This window comes from Phocoena phocoena, chromosome 8 (genome assembly GCF_963924675.1).
Source record: "Phocoena phocoena chromosome 8, mPhoPho1.1, whole genome shotgun sequence".
NCBI lineage: Eukaryota > Metazoa > Chordata > Mammalia > Artiodactyla > Phocoenidae > Phocoena > Phocoena phocoena.
The window spans coordinates 72415828-72434788 of NC_089226.1; the positions used below are offsets into that span (position 1 = coordinate 72415828).

General features: G+C 39.6%; 2 protein-coding genes across 2 annotated transcripts in view; one reads left to right on the plus strand and one right to left on the minus strand.

Annotated features, from left to right (window-relative positions):
* The first annotated feature begins 1862 nt into the window (after positions 1-1862).
* GTF2H1 (general transcription factor IIH subunit 1) overlaps positions 1863-18961 on the plus strand; it is a 31505-nt gene continuing 14406 nt past the window's right edge. The window contains exons 1-6 of the mRNA XM_065882033.1: positions 1863-2036; positions 9600-9768; positions 13357-13549; positions 14349-14514; positions 15442-15535; positions 17424-17573. Of these exons, the coding sequence (XP_065738105.1) occupies positions 9615-9768; positions 13357-13549; positions 14349-14514; positions 15442-15535; positions 17424-17573 (757 nt within the window). The 5' untranslated portion in view covers positions 1863-2036; positions 9600-9614. The remainder of the gene's footprint in view (positions 2037-9599; positions 9769-13356; positions 13550-14348; positions 14515-15441; positions 15536-17423; positions 17574-18961) is intronic.
* On the minus strand, positions 17953-18906 carry LOC136126595 (heterogeneous nuclear ribonucleoprotein A1-like). The gene has a single exon (XM_065881844.1). The coding sequence runs from the start codon at positions 18904-18906 to the stop codon at positions 17953-17955; it is 954 nt and encodes a 317-aa protein (XP_065737916.1).

An 18961-nucleotide genomic window follows, 5' to 3' on the forward strand; every position in this document is an offset into this window, starting at 1 on the left:
ACACTAAATTTCTATGTTACATCCTAAAACAGTATCAGACTTTTTTTCCAGATATGTTTTTAAAGTAGCCATGTCACACTTTTTTTTTAACATCTTTATTGGAGTATAATTGCTTTACAATGTGCCATGTCACACTTTTGATTCAACAGAGCAAGCAGTTAACTAAAACCCAAAGAAATTTTCAAATAAAATGAATATAATCTTCCTAGTCAGTACCTAGATACAGTAGAATTGAGCTCAAATTGAAAGCTGCCATTAATCAAATGTGATAATAGATATAAAAAGTACCTAGAAAATTTAAAACTGTTCAAACAAGAACAGCAGAATGCTGATAACTGTTAAAGTTTGGTTAGGTTCACATGAGGGTTCGTTATATTATCCTGTCTACTTTTGTCTATGTTTTAAATTTTCTTGAACAAGATTTCTTATTGAAGTATAGTTAATTTACAATGTTGTATTAGTTACAAGTGTACAGCACAGTGATTTCGTCATATATATTCAAGATTTTGTTAAGTATGTACTTAACAACAAAAAGCTCTGTACAAACCTTTCATTCTATAAACTTTCTGTGCCTCCATGGTTTAATATATGCTGTTCCTTGAATCTTCCTCCATCTAACAAAACACTATCTTCCTGCAGATCCGAGTTTAACTATTACTTCTGTTAAGTCTGTCACACTGTTAGCCTAGCAAAAAACTAAGCAAATAGAAGGTGGTCATAAATGCTTACCAAAGTCAATGAAAGAACTTTTTGAAGTGCTGACTTGCCCAAGGTCACAGAGTTCACAAGTAGAGCTGAGACTAGAATCCACTAATCCTGAGTCCAAATCTAATTACCTTTCCATTTCCCCGCACTGCTCGATGGTAACTAATGGAGCAGTAGAATCAAGCAAAGTCTTTTCTCTTCGTCCTAGTACTCATTTTTATTCATTTTAATGGACTAGTGTTTGCTGCGCAAACACCCAATGCAAATCACAGCTTTCTTTCTTCCCCACTAGGGGCGTGGAAGGAAGAGGAGGCAAAAGAGAAAAGAAAGGAAGCAAAAATTAAAGATATTATGCGGAGGGGAAGTACGAGATTCCCTCATTCCCGTAATGGAGATCTTTAAACCCAAGTAACAAAGAACAACTCTTCATCTCAGACCAAGAAATGGCGACTCACTCATTCATGCACTCAGCATGCCTCGCACACCCCACTGCAGACAGTTCCGGACCACAAGCTCCCTGACTAGCGGAACTCCTAACTTTTTAACAGCAGTAACTTTAATACTATACTCAGATTTCTTAAAAGGAGCCTCGGTAATCAAGTTTTCAAAGCCAGGCTCACAGCCTGTAGGTCTCAGCCTCTCTCCACCATCTCCAGGCCGGTATCCCCCAAATTCCAATGGGTCACACCCTCTCTCCCGGCTGGGTGCCGTTAACACTCACCACGCAGTAAGAGCCGCACCTTAACTTCAGTCTCCCCTCCTGCTCCTCCCCTCCCTGGCTTACGTCATCCCGGAGCGCCGGGGACGCTGGGACAAAGCTGTTAACTGTACTTCCTCGTCACGTGACAGGTTACGCCCCTGCTGGCGCGTGGTCCCTCCCCCTCGGGCCGCGGTCGTGATTACGCTCTCTGTGGCCTGCAGTAAGCGGGCCGCTGTCGGCCGAAGACGCAGCGCCGATCGGGACCGGAGGAGCTCTAGGCCAAAGGGGTGAGCCAGGCAGGATCCCGGGACCCTTCACCGCTTAAAGCGGCGAGAGGAAATGAAACAGGCGGGCACCGGCGGGGAAGGGAGGGAACTAGCGGAAGGTGTCATGGCGGCCGCGCTCTGGGGTCACGTGCCCCGCAGGCCCGCCTTAGTACTTCCGGTCACGTGCCTTCAGAGTTCTCGCAGCCAGCGATGGAGGCGAGACCCCCCGGTAACAGAGGCGGTGGCGACGGCGGCGGCTGCTGGGTTTCAGCCTCTTCCCGGCAGCGTCTCTAAGAAGCGCAGCGGAACTCGACTCGACCTAGCTCAGTAACTTACTCCTTGCCCAAGGCCGTAGCTCCCACCTGGTAAGTTTAGACCGAAGAATGGGGGTGGGCGGGCGGGTGAAGAGCTGACAGGCCTGGGGGCCGCAGGACGGCGCGGAATCTGCCCCTTTTTCCTGTGTCCCTGTCGCCGTTGCCACAACTCCCAAGCCTGCGGTCTCGTAGCCCTTTATTATTCTGAAGCGACGAAGAGGCGACCCCTAATCTACTTGTCTGTAGGAAGCCTTATCTCTCCACTGAAAGCAGGGACTCGAAGATTTATTCAAAGCCGGGATCAGACTTGGCTCATGAGGATGAAGGACACGGAGGCCTCTCTGGGGCTGAGAAGCCCGTCCCGTTAGAAAATGTGCTGTTGAGTCTTTCGGTTTCTGTAAGGGAAAAGCTTTTACCTTAGTGTCCACACACCTTTTGCTTTACCTGTCAAACTTACCACTCTTAAAATCTTCTTAACACGTGTGCCAGGCCAACCCCCTACACACACATAACATTTTGGTCTGTGCCCAATTTGATCATCTTTAAGCACCAACACATGGAAATAAATAATTATTTTAGAAATTCCCCAGTGTTCTCAGAGACTACATTGTTTAAGGAAGTGTATTCAGTTGACTCTTAAATGCCCGCTTTAGGGTCTGTAAAATGGGGGGCGGGAGAAGAGAGATAAAAACAACCTTTTGCCCATCAGAAGACCCAGTTTTAAAAACATACAAAAACTAAGTGGTTTAAAATATACCTTGCAGTAAGTACTGATTCCATAAAGGAGTGGAACAATTTTTCCCGTTGAATTCTTACCAGAAACCCCAACATACAAAGCAGCATGCCATGGTGGAATTGAGTTTGGGAGCGCTCAGCCTCCCCTCTTGGAACACAGTGTGAACATCATGAACTGGGCTTTAGTAACTAAGCCAAAGCTGCCAACCCTAAGATCGATTTAAAAAAATCAAAACTAGAACAAATGAGATGGAGAGGTCACAACAGAGGGGAAGGTAACCTCTAGTATCAGGCTTATGGCTTACAAAAGATCTAGACTCTGGAACTTTGTACCTTTTAGCAGACTGAAATCCATTTGGAAAGAAGGGAGAGAGAATTTGGAGGCATTAAACCTGTTCTGCTACTCTCACTCATCTGACATTTGGCAGTGCATCAGACTGATGAGCTTTGAGTCTCTTCCAGGTGATATTAAATACATATGGTAGTGCTAATGTTAAAAAAAAAAATCCACACAAATGCAGGGAGGGGTCTTTAAAAATACTAGGAAGGTTGGTGCAAAGAGAGAGGAATCAGTTAAAAAGAATGCACCCAACGATCAGCTTCAGTCAGTTGTGGCTGCCTCCTGTACGACCTGTTCTCAAGGCTTATATCTTATCCCTGCTGGGCTGTCTTTACACCTTTTAGCCCTGCTTTTCTGCGCTGCTGGTTTTTCCCTTACCATCAGAATGTTGTCAGGTGTACCTTGAGCTTTCCTATTCCTAGCATTTTGACCACTATTTCTACTTCATGGATGCTGCTACTAGAAGTGTCTTTGGGGACTTCCTTGGTTGTCCAGTGATTAAGACTCCCTGTTTCCACTGTAGGGGGCATGGGTTCGATCCCTGTTCAGGGAACTAAGATCCCACATGCCACATGGCACGGCCAAAAAAAAATGTTTTTTTAATTTAAAAAGAAAAAAAGTGTCTTTGTCCCTTCCTCCTTTTTCTCTTTCCTGCCTGCAATGTGACAGTGTCAGGCATCCATCTAATAGTCCCTCCTTGCTCCATTTATGATTACCAACTGATTGCTCTTCTCTCAATTTTGGTATCGTACTCTTTGTCAGCATGCAGTATTTATTAGTGAATATGAGCATACTCTTCCCTCTATCTTGCGTCTCTGACGCATTTTCCTCCTTCTGCCTCTCCCATCACTGCTGTAAAATGAAAAAGTGCTCGGTCTTAAATTGCTACCTCAGTTATTCCCTTTAATATCTTCTTTATGTGTGTATGTATCCTTAAAACAGTACGTTTTGATCACTCTTTACATACTTTCAAGGTCTTATTCCCTGTAGTGCTGAATTGTTAACATTTTTTAGGATTGCCCGATGGCAAGCAGCATTCCAGTCTCCATTTTGTATGCTGGCAGACACAGAAGCGCTTTCTCTAATAACAATCCTCCTTTTAGTGAGTGATAAGGAGTTTATATTTCACTTGTTGCCTTTTTTTCGTCTGCCCCATTTATCTCTGCACATTGGAAAAGGAGATGTAGGTAATGGAAATGCAGAGACATGAGATGTAGGAAATGGAAATTTAAAGATTTCTCCTGAATAGTTTCAAATTCTTCCTATCCCTGTTTACTTATAAGCCAGTTATTGGAATCTGTAAGGAATGGTACTCTGATCTGTGAGTTGAGAGCTTTAGTGCTTCCTGGAGTTTAGCCGAGGATGTATGTACAATGGTTTCTTGTTATGTCTTAACCAAGACTGTATTCTTTTAACAACAGAGATCTTAAATTGATGTCATAGGTATTTATTGGACTATTCCTATGGACTAAAATATGCTGCTGGGCTCTGTATTGCCATGAACACAACACATACAGCCTCTTCCCTTCTTTATGAAACTTGCGGTCTTTCAGGGAAAAAGGCATTAAAAGAATTACATTAAAAATTAATTGCAGGGACTTCCTTGGTAGCGCAGTGGTTGGGAATCCGCCTGCCAATGCAGGGTACACGGGTTCGAGCCCTGGCCCAGGAAGATGCCACAGAGCATCTAAGCCTGTGCACCACAGCTACTGAGCCTGCACTATAGAGCCCGTGAGCCACAACTACTGAAGCCCATGTGCCTAGAGCCTGTGCTCAACAGGAAGAGAAGCCACCGCAATGAGGAGGCTGTGCACCGCAACGAAGAGTAGCCCCTGCTCGCGGAAACTAGAGAAAGCCTGCGCGCAGCAATGAAGACCCAACGCAGCCAAAAATAAATTCATTAATTAATTTTAAAAAATTAATTGCAGTAGTGATAAGTGTTGTGAAGGGAAGAATACTATAACTTTGAAACTCAGAGTAGACAGAAAATGAGTAAAAGCTAGTTGATGGAAAGGGAGGAGAATGTGCAGAGGCTCAGCACAAGGCATGCATGTGCCTTTAGCATCAAGCAAGTAAATATTTAACTGCAAATGAATAAATGCCTTTACTGGAGGATTTTGCTATTTAAAGAAGTCTTGTGGCAGATTATTTCATAAAGTAAATAATCTTTTAAGTAAAACTAGATCATCAAGCCACTTTGTTTAAATATAACTGCACCGATGTTTTTCATAAAATATTCTGTGGCTCTTACAGAGTTCTACTAGAAAGAAGTTTTTGCCACCCAAGGAGCCACCTTCAAGAAAAATCTAGAAATCATAGAAGCCCTTGTAGGATGGTCCTACTGGTTCTATTAAACTTCCTAAAACTGGTCCTTGTACAATTAACAGAGGTGCTACAGATGACCAGGGAAACTTGCCAAGCAGGTTAGCTGTGAGACAATTGACTAGTTATTCCCAGTGTTCAATAACTTATCTCTGATTTATTTTTAAAGCTCCCTCTAAATAGATTTTAATATGAATGGTTTTACATGCTATGCATAAGAGGCTATGTTTTTTCCCAATTGATTTAAAGTAGCCAACTCTAATAGTTCTATTAATCTAATTTATTCTCCACTTTACAGTTTCTCTGTCTTCATTCATCTTTCTCCTTATCTTCCCATCTCAGAAAGGTTTTTTTGTTCTTTTCCAAAGTTAACACTTTATTTGTGCCCGTAAGCCCAGTTAATTGGTGACTTGCTCTGTCAGCTGTAACCTTGTGTTTCCTCCATATATGGACATATTTTAAATTATCCTGTAGTTATCTGCTTATCCCCCTCCACACACACACCTCTCCTATCTTTCTCAGATTTTAATTCATGTTTCCTAAAATGTGGTTCATATGGTATACAGTTTAATTTTACATAGTATAGACAGGTTTTTAAATGTTTTTAATAGTTACGTGTTTATTATAATGAATATTATAAAATTAATATTAAAATATTTAATGGTTCCATAGATTTTATAAAAATTATTATAAATTAAAGTTTTAATACTAAATAAAAATAGTACACATATTACAGAAATTGAAAATAACAGTTTTAATTCTTACCAACCCTAACACCTTCCCATGTTACCTTATAGATGTGGTTTGATAGAGAACAAACTCTTGGAAAGACATTTTTAGTAACTGCTTTTCTCATTACAAAATACATATTTATTGTAGATAGTCCAGAAAACAAAAAGAACATTCAAATCATCTGTAGTCCTGTCACCATAGGTAACCACTATTAAATTGGGTGTATGTCTCTCCAGTCATATATATTTGCAAAATAGCATAATGGAACTCTAAGGTCAGACTGATCCAGATTCAAACCCAGTTCTACTTCTTGGTGTTTTGGGAAAGCATCTTGATCTCTCAGACCCAATTTCCTTTATCTGCAGAATAGAACTAACTAATAATAGAACCTACCTCAGGATTGTTAACTGGGGACTGAATGAGATAATGCCTATAGAGAATTTAGCCCAATGCCTGGCACGTATTACAAGCCTTCAATAAATTTTAGAAGGTTTTTTAAAATTTAAGAATATGGAATCAAACTACATGCTTTTTTTGCTTGCTTTGATCACCCTAACAGTTTATCTTTTCATGTCATTAAATAGTCCTTTAAGGAATTCCCTGACGGTCCAGTGCTTAGGACTGTGCGTTTTCATTGACAAGGGCCCAGGTTCAATCCCTGGTCGGGAAACTTAAATCCCACAAGCTGCGGCACAGCCAAAAAAAAAAAATAGTCCTTTAAAACAGTGGTTTTCAAACTTTTTAAGCAACAGTAATCCTCTAATCAAAATCTTTGGAGGACATCAAATAAGTAAATCAGTTAAAAGATGGTATTATATATTAAGAATTTTGACCCTTTATCATATATAATGTATGGATATTAAAACTGGAGATTGTAAAGTAACATGGGAAAATGTTTTCAATGGCAAATAAACAAGATAATTAACTTGGCTGTACTTCATGATTACATTTGTAGGGTGAGTACAGATAAGCACAATTTAAAATTAAGAAAATTGATGTTAAAGTTGTGAGATTGTGGCATTTTTTAAAAATCCCTTTTTGTTAACTTACTAGGCTCTGTCCCAACATTTATAAATGCCCACATAATACAGACTATTTCTACCTGCGTGACTCAACAGCACCTCACACTCATTTTCAGAGCCGAATTCCTTACCTTCACTTTCAAACTTGTTTACCCTTGTTACTGTTTCTGTGAGTGGCATCGCTGTACTCATGTCAGTTAGGCTTAAAAGTGGGGTATGAGCAAGCAGCTGTGATACCTCCTTCAGCACAGTGTCTATTCATCCTGCTTCCTCAGTACTCCTCCTTGTCTCTTCCTCTCCATTCTCACTGCCACCAGCCTGGTTCAGACCCTTTCTGGTCCTCCCTTCAGTCTCTCTCATATTGCCTCAGATTAATTTCCTAAAATACAAATCACTCCCTTATTCAAATCTTAAAAGTTTTCTGTTGTCTGCCACATAGGGGGGTATTCTCCACTATCTGCCTCCATCTTAACTGTCCAACTTCATATCCCACTGATCCCCATCATGAACTTTGTGCTATATCCAGAGTGGACTACTAACCATTTGCAGAGAGTCTGGAGCCTTTGCCCCAAGGCATTCTCTTTGCCTATAATGCTTATTGCCTTTTCTCTGTCAAAACCCTCATTCAAAACCCAATTCATAACTAACTTCTGTATAAAAAAGAATAAACTACCAATACATGTAATAATGTGGTGAATTTCCAAAAACATGTTAAGCAAAAAGCCAGAGACAAAAGCATACATAGTGCCTGAATTCCATTTATATGAAATCCTAGTACAGATAAAAACTAATCTGTAGTGATAGAAATCAGAAAACAGTTGCTCGAGGGTGGGAGGAAGAGAATTGACTCGAAGGGGGCATGAGAGAACTTGGGGGGTGATGGAAATGTTCTCTGTCTTGTTTTGGGTAATGGTACATGGGTGTATACAGTTGCCAAAACGCATCAAACGGAACACCTAAGAACTATGCATTTAGTGATTTGCATCTTGTTTGTTCAGTTAATTATAACTGAATTTTTTTTATTGCCCTAAGATATCTGTGAAATATTTGACAAAGCCTTTCATGTGAAAAAGTTAATTGCCTCTGAGTCCTAATTCAGAACTGTTTTTTGTCTCCCTTTTGGGACTTTACACATTCTAATTTGTATACACACACACACACACACACACACACACACATATCTTGCTCACTAGACTGGAAGCTTTCTCAAAGCAGAAATCACTACTGGCAGACATTTGTCTTCAGGTAATCCCTAGACTTCTTGGCTCAGTACAGAACTATTGAATAAATGTATTCACACTGACCCTTTTCCTTTCCATTTTTGGGGTGGAGTAGCCTGTAAGGAAACTAAAAGGGAAGATCTGGCTATTCAAAATTCAGGTAGTCAACTTCAGAGAAATTAAAATTTCACTCTTTTTTTTTTTTACTTGTATTTTTGATTTTTAAATCACTGTTTCCGTGAATAAGAAATGTTACAATAAAGCTTCACTTGTTTGCTCAAATTTAATTCTTATGACACTTAGATATGCTAACTTCTCTGAAATTATAATTTGTACCTGAAGAAGTAAATATTTTTAAGTTATATTTTAAATCATTCCTTTGGGAATGAAAGCTAAAATCATAACTTCACCAGAAATGGCATATATGTGCCATTTGTGCCACCACTTTCCCCATCGCAGCCCATGGCAGACTTCATCAATCATGGCATCTTTCTTGTTGAGCCCAAACAGCCTCAAAATCCTTTTCAGCCTCATATTCCAGACAGCTACACTCAAGAATCTAGGATTTGGGTTGAGTGGTTAAGATTCCCAGGATGGGGTGAACTTGGGGGGAGCTCGAAGCTGTTTCTTCCTAGGTAACAAATTAGCCATATACAAATGAATCTTCCGCCTAGACTGGAGAGCAGTTGAAGACATTTGATTGTTAAAAGATGGGGAAGATAGCATCTGAAGTGTTAAGTGTTAAATTCTTTCAGTTTTTTTTTTAAAGCATATTAGACCGGGTTTTAGATCTAGGAGTGGTTTTAGGAAGTCACACAAACCCTTTGGCTCTTAGTTTTTTCAGTTGAAACAAATTTGAACTAAATATCCAATAGAGTGCTGTGTAATTCTAAAGTTCTGCAATATAGGTTACAGACCACATATTTGTAGTCAAATCATGTGTTTAAGATTTAATAATATAACAGGAAAATAAAAATAAATTGAAAATACTCTGATTAGCATGTGTGGAAATGGTTTGAAAACTGCCAGGTGTTGTCAACTTGCAGTGTTGTGTAAATTCATACCTGTTGTATGAGCAAAATGAAATTTGATTTTAAAGGAATAACGCCATACAGCTTTATCTTCAACTCAGAAAGAGGGAAAAGACTTTTTTCCCTCCTTATTACTCATTTTAGATTTGGAAGGGACTCAAGTCAATAAATCCAACCCTAACTGAGATGTGAAATCTTTTTGTCTTTTTTAGCACCTTCTAGCCGTCATGGCGACTTCATCTGAAGAAGTTTTGCTGATTGTAAAGAAGGTGCGACAAAAGAAGCAGGATGGAGCTCTGTACCTCATGGCAGAAAGAATTGCTTGGGCACCTGAAGGCAAAGATAGATTTACCATCAGCCATATGTATGCAGATATTAAATGTAAGTCGGCTATACTAAGTCTGATGTATGTCATATTTGTTAGTAACTTTATAAGAAGACTGCTTATACAGTCTTTGTGGGGTTTTTATTATAATGTCAAAAAATCAACTGTATAAAAATAATTATAGAGTAGGATCATTGAATATATATTATTCTGTAACCTGCCTTTTCTACAATAATAGAGTGTGTACAGCTTTACATGTGTAAATCTACCTCACATAAAGATCTCCACACATACCTTCTTTTAAGAGTTGCATAATAGTCCACTGAATGGATTTACACTTATGTATTTAACCAGTCCACTATTGAAGGACATTTAGGAAGTTTTCAGAATTTTGTTATTGAAAACAATGTTGCAGTATTGGTATATGCACTAATATCTTTTTGAGGTTTTATGTATGGGATACATCCCTGCAGTGGGCTTACAGGTTCAAATGGTTCATGCATTTAAAATCTTGATAGATGGACTTCTCTGGTGGCGCAGTGGTTAAGAATCCCAACTGCCAATGCAGGGGACATGGGTTCAAGCCCTGGTCCGGGAAGATCCCACATGCTGCAGAGCAACTAAGCCCGTGCACCACAACTACTGAGCCTGTACTCTAGAGCTCGCGAGCCACAGCTGCTGAGCCTGCATGCCACAGCTACTGAAGCCCGTGTACCTAGAGCCCGTGCTCCGCAACTAGAGAAGCCACGGCAATGAGAAGCCCGCGCACCGCAACAAAGAGGAGCCCCTGCTCGCCACAGCTAGAGAAAGCCCGCGTGCAGCAACGAAGACCCAGTGCAGCCAAAAATAAATAAATAAATTTATTTTTTAAAAAATCCTGATAGATGATGCCAGATTGCCCTGGCATAAAATTGTATCTTTTAAGTAAAGTCGTCTAATCTTTGGTTATGTGGCCATCCATCATCTGTTGAGAAAATAGACTTAGTTTTATACTAAATGTAGATGGGAGGAATACAGAGCATAATATCTTTATATCCTTTTTATGATTTTCAGGTATGAAAGCTAACATCAAAACCCCTTCTCTTTTCAAATTTGCAAAATTAACTTTGAATTTATTACCCAAAGGACATGGTACTTTGTGGCTCAATAATAATTAGGTTTAAAGGCACCAAGTGAATCCTGGGATTTAGAACCTGTACTCTGAAAGGGATTTCTGCAATTCACCTAACTAAAAGATCTTGAATAGGAGGGACCCCAGGGGAGTTGGGTAACAAAGCCCTCAACAAATTGTGTTATCTTAACTATGACCATTAATATGGATTCATTTATTTTCCTGGATATGAGATTCTTCTCCTAGATAAAATCCTGAACAGATTTCAAGGAACATGACACCTCAAAACATAGACAATCCTCAACTTGCAAGTGGTCAGTTTACAAATCTCCTTTGTGTATAAACAGTTGCCCTAAGGACTTACCTCTAATTTGCTGCTGGAAATGACCAAGATCATCTTTCTCCACTGAAGTAACTTAGAATCTTAATTTTCAAAAGGAAATACTGTTTAAAATTCATCATAATTCAGTACTGCCTAAGCTATCTGGTCTTTGTCCACTCCTGGTAACACTACTTCCTTTCAAACCTTTGTTTCTGTGGAGAAATGCCTCACCAAGTTTCTAATAGTAGTCTTAACAAACTAACATTTGTTCTACAATAGACTCATAAATTAGGAACTGCCTGTATTAGCATTTCTCTTAAACGGGAAGCTAGCCTTATACCTTTGCAAAACAGATACTCAATATGATACTTACAGCATGCAATAAAGAATATGCCTTGGGCTTCCCTGGTGGCGCAGTGGTTGAGAGTCCGTCTGCCGATGCAGGGGACGCGGGTTCGTGCCCTGGTCCGGGAGGATGCCACATGCCGCGGAGCGGCTGGGCCCATGAGTCATGGCCGCTGAGCCTGCGCTCCGCAACGGGAGAGGCCACAAAAAAAAAGAATATGCCTATCTTCTGTATTTCAACAATTCTTCTCAGCTATTGGGGAGGAGAGCACATGCCCAAATTTAGATCTGCACCAGATCAGTTTTCATTTTAAGCTGAATATTTGAAAGAATGCTTATTTCTGAAAGAAGCCATTGAAAGTTGTCAATAATACATTACTAAGGTGAAAATTAGCAGTTAGATAGTTAAAAAGCTTCAAAAGTAGGCCTCTCAGAGGCACGAGCTAAGACAGAGCAAGAATAAAGCAGTGACTGAGAAGAGATAGTAGAGAGGAGTGATAGTTTGTTTTGGAGGTATGGAATAATGGAACAGGCTGGCTGACAGTGTAAATTGCTTCATATTGCTCTTTCTGGCAATAAGGTATTTCATCTAAACTGTTGGTTTGGAAGCAGCATCTTCATTGAAAAAGTTTCTGTTTATTTAAGTGTTAGTAGGTTGCTTGGGGCAGAGAGCTCTAGGTAATGTGTTCACACTACCATTAGTCACCCATTTAGTGAGACAAAGCCCCTTCATCTCTGTTTCCCTTATGAAGAAGACAAGTCATGAGGCCCACTTTTTAAGAATACAAGATCTCTATTATGTAGGTATATTTTGACATTTCCAGCTCCAAATTATTATGAAAATCTTCAAAGTTACAGAAGAGTTTAAAGAATAGTACAATGTATACGTGTATATTGTATACCATCTAAATATTAGTTATTTTGCCATATTTGCTTTTTTACGTGAGTGTACACTTTGACTGCTTATAGCGTTGTGACACCAAGAAAATTTTAATAAATATCCAGACCATTGTTGCATTTCCCCAGTTGTCCAAAGTTTTTTATACCTGTGATTTTTTTTTTTTTAACCAATACTTAGTCTAGGTTCATGTATGTAGTTGTAGTCTCTTTTGTCTGTTCTTTAAGAGTATGGGCTTGTAGAATATCACACATTCTGATTATGTCTGATGGTCTCCTCAAGGTTTTGTTTCATTTTTTTCCTGTATACCTGTATTTCTTATAAATTAAAAGTCAGGTCTACAGGCTTGATTATACTCAAGTTAGACATTTTCAGCAAGAACAACACATAAGTGGTGGTGTTGCTATTCCGTCACCTCAGAAAGCCCATAGTGTCAGGTTGTTCCATTTTTAATGAGGCTAAGTTTGGTCACTTGGTTGAAGTGCTGACACCTGATCTCTCAAATGTAAAATTACGTATTTTCCTTCGCAATTAGTAATTAGGCCATGGGCTATGTTTTGGAGTTTTTTGAATCGTGACAAATCATTTTTATTAATGATATTGTCAGTTGGAAGCAGCTATTCAGGGTGGATTCAGGACTCTGAGTTGGCTGTTTAGAAAGCTTTTAAGAAAGCTGCCCAGTTGAGTGGAAACCAAAGCCCTTAGTATCCATAGGTGGAAGCAGTGGGTGAGAAGTGCCACACAAAAAGGATACTGAAGAAGGAAGCCAAGCGCTAGCAGTGAATTTGTTGAACCATGCTCTGGTTATGTGGGATTATTTGAGAATTGTACATTTTCTGCTGAAGCATCAAGATTGGAATAGGGCAACTAAAGCCCAAAGGAAGCCTGAGTCTTGAGAGAAGTAACTTATTGTATGACTTTCCACAGTGTGAGTGTCCTTATCTAACTAGCCTCATGCTTCTTTTTAGGCCAGAAAATCAGTCCAGAAGGAAAAGCTAAAATTCAACTTCAGCTGGTCCTGCATGCAGGGGACACAACTAACTTCCATTTTTCCAATGAAAGCACAGCAGTGAAAGAGCGAGATGCAGTGAAAGACCTTCTTCAGCAGCTGCTGCCCAAATTCAAGAGGAAAGCAAATAAAGAACTGGAAGAGAAAAACAGGTGAAGGAGGAAAAGAACAGCCTTTTAAAGAGATGCTAGGTTCTCACCAGTCAAGTAATAGTTTATTTCTCACCCCTTGTGCTTTGACAGTGTAGTTTAGGAAAATATGGGCTTCGTTATCTTTACCTCTGTGTTTGGTTATTAACTTTAGCATCTTACTAGCTTTGGCTTTCGGCAGATGAGATAAACTCAGACGAACTGCCTCAAACCTAACATCTGATTAGGAACAGAACTGCGATTCGAAGGTGCTAATAAGGTCCCTTAATTCTCTAGTTCTTTGTCACAGAGAAGATACTAAACCATTAGAAATGTGTGTGTGAATAAGAAACCTGAAAGTAGTCATACTGTAAAAAAGTTGAGAAAACATCTAAAATAATGAGAATTTCGGATAAGATGAATTATCTTTCTGTGCTTATGGCTCCAGGTGCTTATCACCATGAAAAACTAGTTGCTAGAAAATCTCTCTTCCCCATTCACCTTTTTGTGAAAGAGAATACAGTACAGTACAAATACAGCCTTTGTATCACTGGAATATAGGGATGAATAAGACCAAATCCATGCCTTCAAAGAGTTTAGCCTTTGCTTCTTCAGACTGACTTCTGTTTATCTGCACTTACATTTGTTCCTCCAAAAATGTTTTTTTGCTTTTAATTACTGACAAATGAACTAAATGACCTCTGCCGCTCAATCATCACAAAATGAAAGTTGGGTGTTTCATGTGGCTAAAGTCTTTTTTGAATGTTACCTAAATGGTGTTTTATTCTAAAAGTTCAATATGTTCGATATATTCTATCACCAGAATGCTGCAAGAAGATCCTGTTTTGTTTCAGCTTTATAAAGACCTTGTTGTGAGTCAGGTGATCAGTGCTGAGGAATTCTGGGCCAATCGTTTAAATGTGAATGCAACAGAGAGTTCTTCCACATCTAATCATAAGCAGGATGTTGGCATTTCTGCAGCATTTCTGGTATGTGACCCTTCTAGATTTCTAAAGGGAAAAAAACCGTGGTATATGTGTTAACGATGCCACTTCTTTTGTAAAATTTAGCATTTTCTTCAAGTAAATTAGTGGATACTTAAGTATCCACGGTATTCTTCTAAAATAATTTTTAAAATACATACAGTATCTTTTTTAATTTATATATTTTTTGCCAGTTATATTTTCTTAGTTTTCTGGACTTGACTCTAGTATGCTGGAAATCAAATGGACTTTTGAAAATCTTATAGCAACTGGACTAATGCTTACTTCCCCTATTACTTTTAAATTTAGGGCTTTCAGCTACCTTTTTTTAATGATTGCAATATTTTACTTACAATGCAAAGTTTAAACGTATAATGACCACCAGGTTATAAAAAAGTAAGATTTGTAAAATGTATCTTAAGAGGAAAATTGAGACTACCTTATGTATGGAATTAGAAAGTGACGGTAAAACCAAAGCAGTATTTATACATTTAACAAACATTTGAGTAGCAGTTACGTGTTTGGCATCTTTCTGAGTGCTTAGCAGTGAATTGAATTAATAAGGCCTTCTAAAGAAACCAATCAGATAATATTTAACTACTTAGTAACCAAATAGTTAAATATTTGGTAACTGTATAAGTTCTATGTTAAATCTCCACTAGATATCTGCCTTTGGCCACACTTAAATGTGCCATTTTTGACCATTATATTTTCAAAAAGCAGATTTTACAGTTCACTAAAATTATGTGAAACCAGGTCAGGCTTCTGTGAGCCCTGTCTCTATGCCAAAAGTATAGGTGAGGGACTTATCTCTGTCTCTGTTTCATTCAGAGAGTCTGTTTTTCCACCTTTGTCCAGTGTTCATTGGGTTCTTAGACATCTTCCCCCAATATTCTAACAAATACAGATATATATATGTGGTCTTTATTTTAGGCTGATGTCCGACCCCAAACAGATGGATGTAATGGTCTGAGATACAATTTAACGACTGATATCATTGAGTCCATATTTAGGACCTATCCAGCAGGTAAGAAGAATCAGTTCTTTCAGATAGTTAAAATATTTGTTTGGATGAATTCAGTAATGTATCATTGAAAAGCAAAAGGCTTTACCTTTATTCCTGATGAAGTGCTATAAAATATGTAAAGTACGTTTTCCAGTGCCTGACATGTGGTAGATACTAATGGCTTAACATATAATGTGCTGTCATCAATCCATTGGTATGATGACTTTCCCATTCTTTCCATTGGTGGTTCTTAAACTTTTTTTTCTTTAATATTTAAGTTATTTTTTCTTTTTTATGTATATATTTATTTTTGGCTGCATTGGGTCTTAGTTGCGGCGCATGGGCTCTTCATTGCAGCATGCAGGCTTCTCTCTAGTTGTGGCCTGCTGATTTTTCTCTCTCTAGTTGTGGTGTGCAGGCTCCAGAGCCCATGGGCTCCAGAGTGTGTGGGCCCTGTAGTTTGCGGCACACGGGCTCTCTAGTTGAGGTGTGCAGGCTCAGTAGTTGCAGCACGCGGGCTTAGTTGCCCCGCAGCATGTAGGATCTTAGTTCCCCGACCAGGGATCGAACCTGCGTCCCCTGCATTGGAAGGTGGATTCTTTACCACTGGACCACCAGGGAAGTTCCTAAACTTTATATACCCTTTAACATACATGAGTAAGATGACATGCTCCAGAGGCATCAATAAATGAGTCTCTACAGCACTAACTCAGATCATCCTTCATGCTGCCTCCCTTGCAGAAATCATCCTAAAAGTATAAATGTTTTGATTCTAGCTCTAGTGATTTACAATGTGCAGCCAAGGTTGAGAGCAGCTGCTTCAGTCATTCTTCTAATTAAACAAAGCTCTCAAGCTATACACTATTCTCTCTTTATACTTCCTCACTCCTGCCCCTTTAGTCCTTAGGAAACATCTCTCTCCCACAGGACTCAGCTCAAGCATCACTTCATTGCCACTTCTGTAAAATCCTGACTATCTTAGGCAGATATAAGCCCCCTCCCCATTCCTTCCATAGGGCTTTGTGTCTTACCACATTATAATGTAATTATTTTCTTATCTTTCTGATAATAACATAATTATGTAGTGTTTACTATGTGCCAGACACCATTCTAAGGCCTTTATGTATATTAACTCATTTAATCATCACAGATAGTACCTATGAAGTAGGTACTATCATTACCCCCACATTACAGATGAGGAAGCCAAGATAAAGAAAGATTAAGCAATTTGTCCAACATCACACAGACAGTAAGTGGCAGACCTAGAATTTTAAACTTAGGCTCTCCAGCTTAAGAGACCTAAACCTCTTAATCTCTTTACTTATTGAATAATGTGTAAAAATCTGGAGTGCCGAACTGATAGTCCACTGGGTTATGGAGATCTTTATTTATTTCCCCAGCACCTAACACGGTGCCTTGGATTAAAAGTGTCCATATATAAGTGATCAAATAAGCAGATTCAAGTCTCACTCCAAAAAGCTTGGTGTTTCCACTAAAACTTTGAAACTCGTCAATTTTCTTGGTACAAAATAAGGTTTTGTGGGACTTCCCTCATGGTCCATTGGTTAAGACTCCACACGCCCAATGCAGGGGGCCCGGGTTCGATCCCTGGTCAGGGAACTAGAGCCTGCATGCTGCAACGACGATCCTGCATGCCTCAAATAAGACCCGGCACAGCCAAATAAATAAATATTCAAAATAAGGTTTTGTTTGTAATTTGTTAAGATTCATAAAGGTAGTGCCTCACCTAATCTCTCAAGTTATATTTTATATTTACAATTATTATATACAGTTTGTAAAGTTGAATACTTTCATAATCTAGTTTTGCTGTTAGTCTATTTTGAAACTAATTTGAGGGGTTTTAAGAATTGGAGATTCACTATGTAACTATTATGGGTTTTTTTCACAGTAAAAATGAAATATGCAGAAAATGTTCCCCACAACATGACAGAAAAGGAGTTCTGGACACGTTTCTTTCAGTCCCATTATTTTCACAGGGACCGGCTGAATACTGGGTCAAAGGACCTCTTTGCAGAATGTGCCAAAATAGATGAAAAAGGTAACTGTTTATCCTTGACACACATTTATTTATTTATTTTAAAAAGACATTTATTTATTCAGCGTCATGATCAGACTTAACATTTAGCAATCAACAGCATGGGTGCAAAAAAAAAGAATCTACATTAAAACCCTTTGTTGGAATGCTTTACACTTTACACAGAACAGAAACTAAAATAACCTGTTATACAATTAGTCACAAATACAGTCCTCGAGTTTTTTTGCGCATACACGAGTATTGTCTAAAACACGTCTTCTTTATAGCAGCTAGGCCCTGCCACCACTGTGCTTGGCGGAGTTCACAAATCTGTTGTAACCTGTAGCTTCCCTGTCACTTCTCTGGCTCTCCTCTCCTGCTAAGCTTTGTTTCCTGGCAGTAATCAAAACCTTCTGCCACTGCCGTAGCTACTACTGCTGCTGGAACCACCTTGGTTTCGGGGTTTGGCAAAGTATTGGCCTCCACCACCGTAGGGACCAGAACTACTGCCTCCAAAGTTTCCTCCTTTCATGGGTCCAAAATTTGAAGATTGATTGCTGCAACTGCCAAAATCATTGTAGCTTCCACCGCCTCCAAAACTGCTTGCATCATTACCAAATCCATTATAGCCATCCCCACTGCCACCATATCCCCCACCACCGCGGCTGCCACCAAAGCCACCTCGACCACTGAAGTTTCCTCCACGACCAAAGTTGCCATTCCCACCAAAACCCCCTCCACGACCACCACCAAAATTTCCAGAACCACTTCGACCTCTTTGGCTGGATAAAGCACCAGCCATCTCTTGCTTAGATAGGGCTTTCCTTACTTCACAGTTGTGGCCGTTCACTGTGTGATATTTCTGAATGACAGTCTTGTCTACAGAGTCATGGTCATCAAAGGTTACAAAAGCAAAGCCTCTATTTTTGCCACTGCCTCGGTCAGTCATGATTTCAGTCACTTCAATTTTCCCATACTGTTCAAAATAATCTCTTAGGTGATGTTCTTCAGTGTCTTCTTTAATGCCACCAACAAAAATGTTTTTCACAGTTAAGTGGGTACCAGGTCTTTGAGAATCTTCTCTTGAGATGGCCCTCTTTGGTTCCACCACTCTTCCATCCACCTTGTGTGGCCTTGCCTTCATGGCCGCATCCACCTCCTCCACAGTGGCATATGTGACAAACGTGAAGCCTCTGGAGCGCCTGGTGTTTGGATCCCTCGTTACCACACAGTCTGTGAGCGCTCCCCGCTGCTCACAATGGCTCCTCAGACTCGCATTGGTTGTTTCAAAGCTCAAACCTCCGATGAAGAGCTTCCGCAGCTGTTCGGGCTCTTTGGGTGACTCTGATTTAGACATGACGGCAGTGGAGGGGGCGGGGAGACGTCAACGATGCTTACTCGGCGGCATCCAT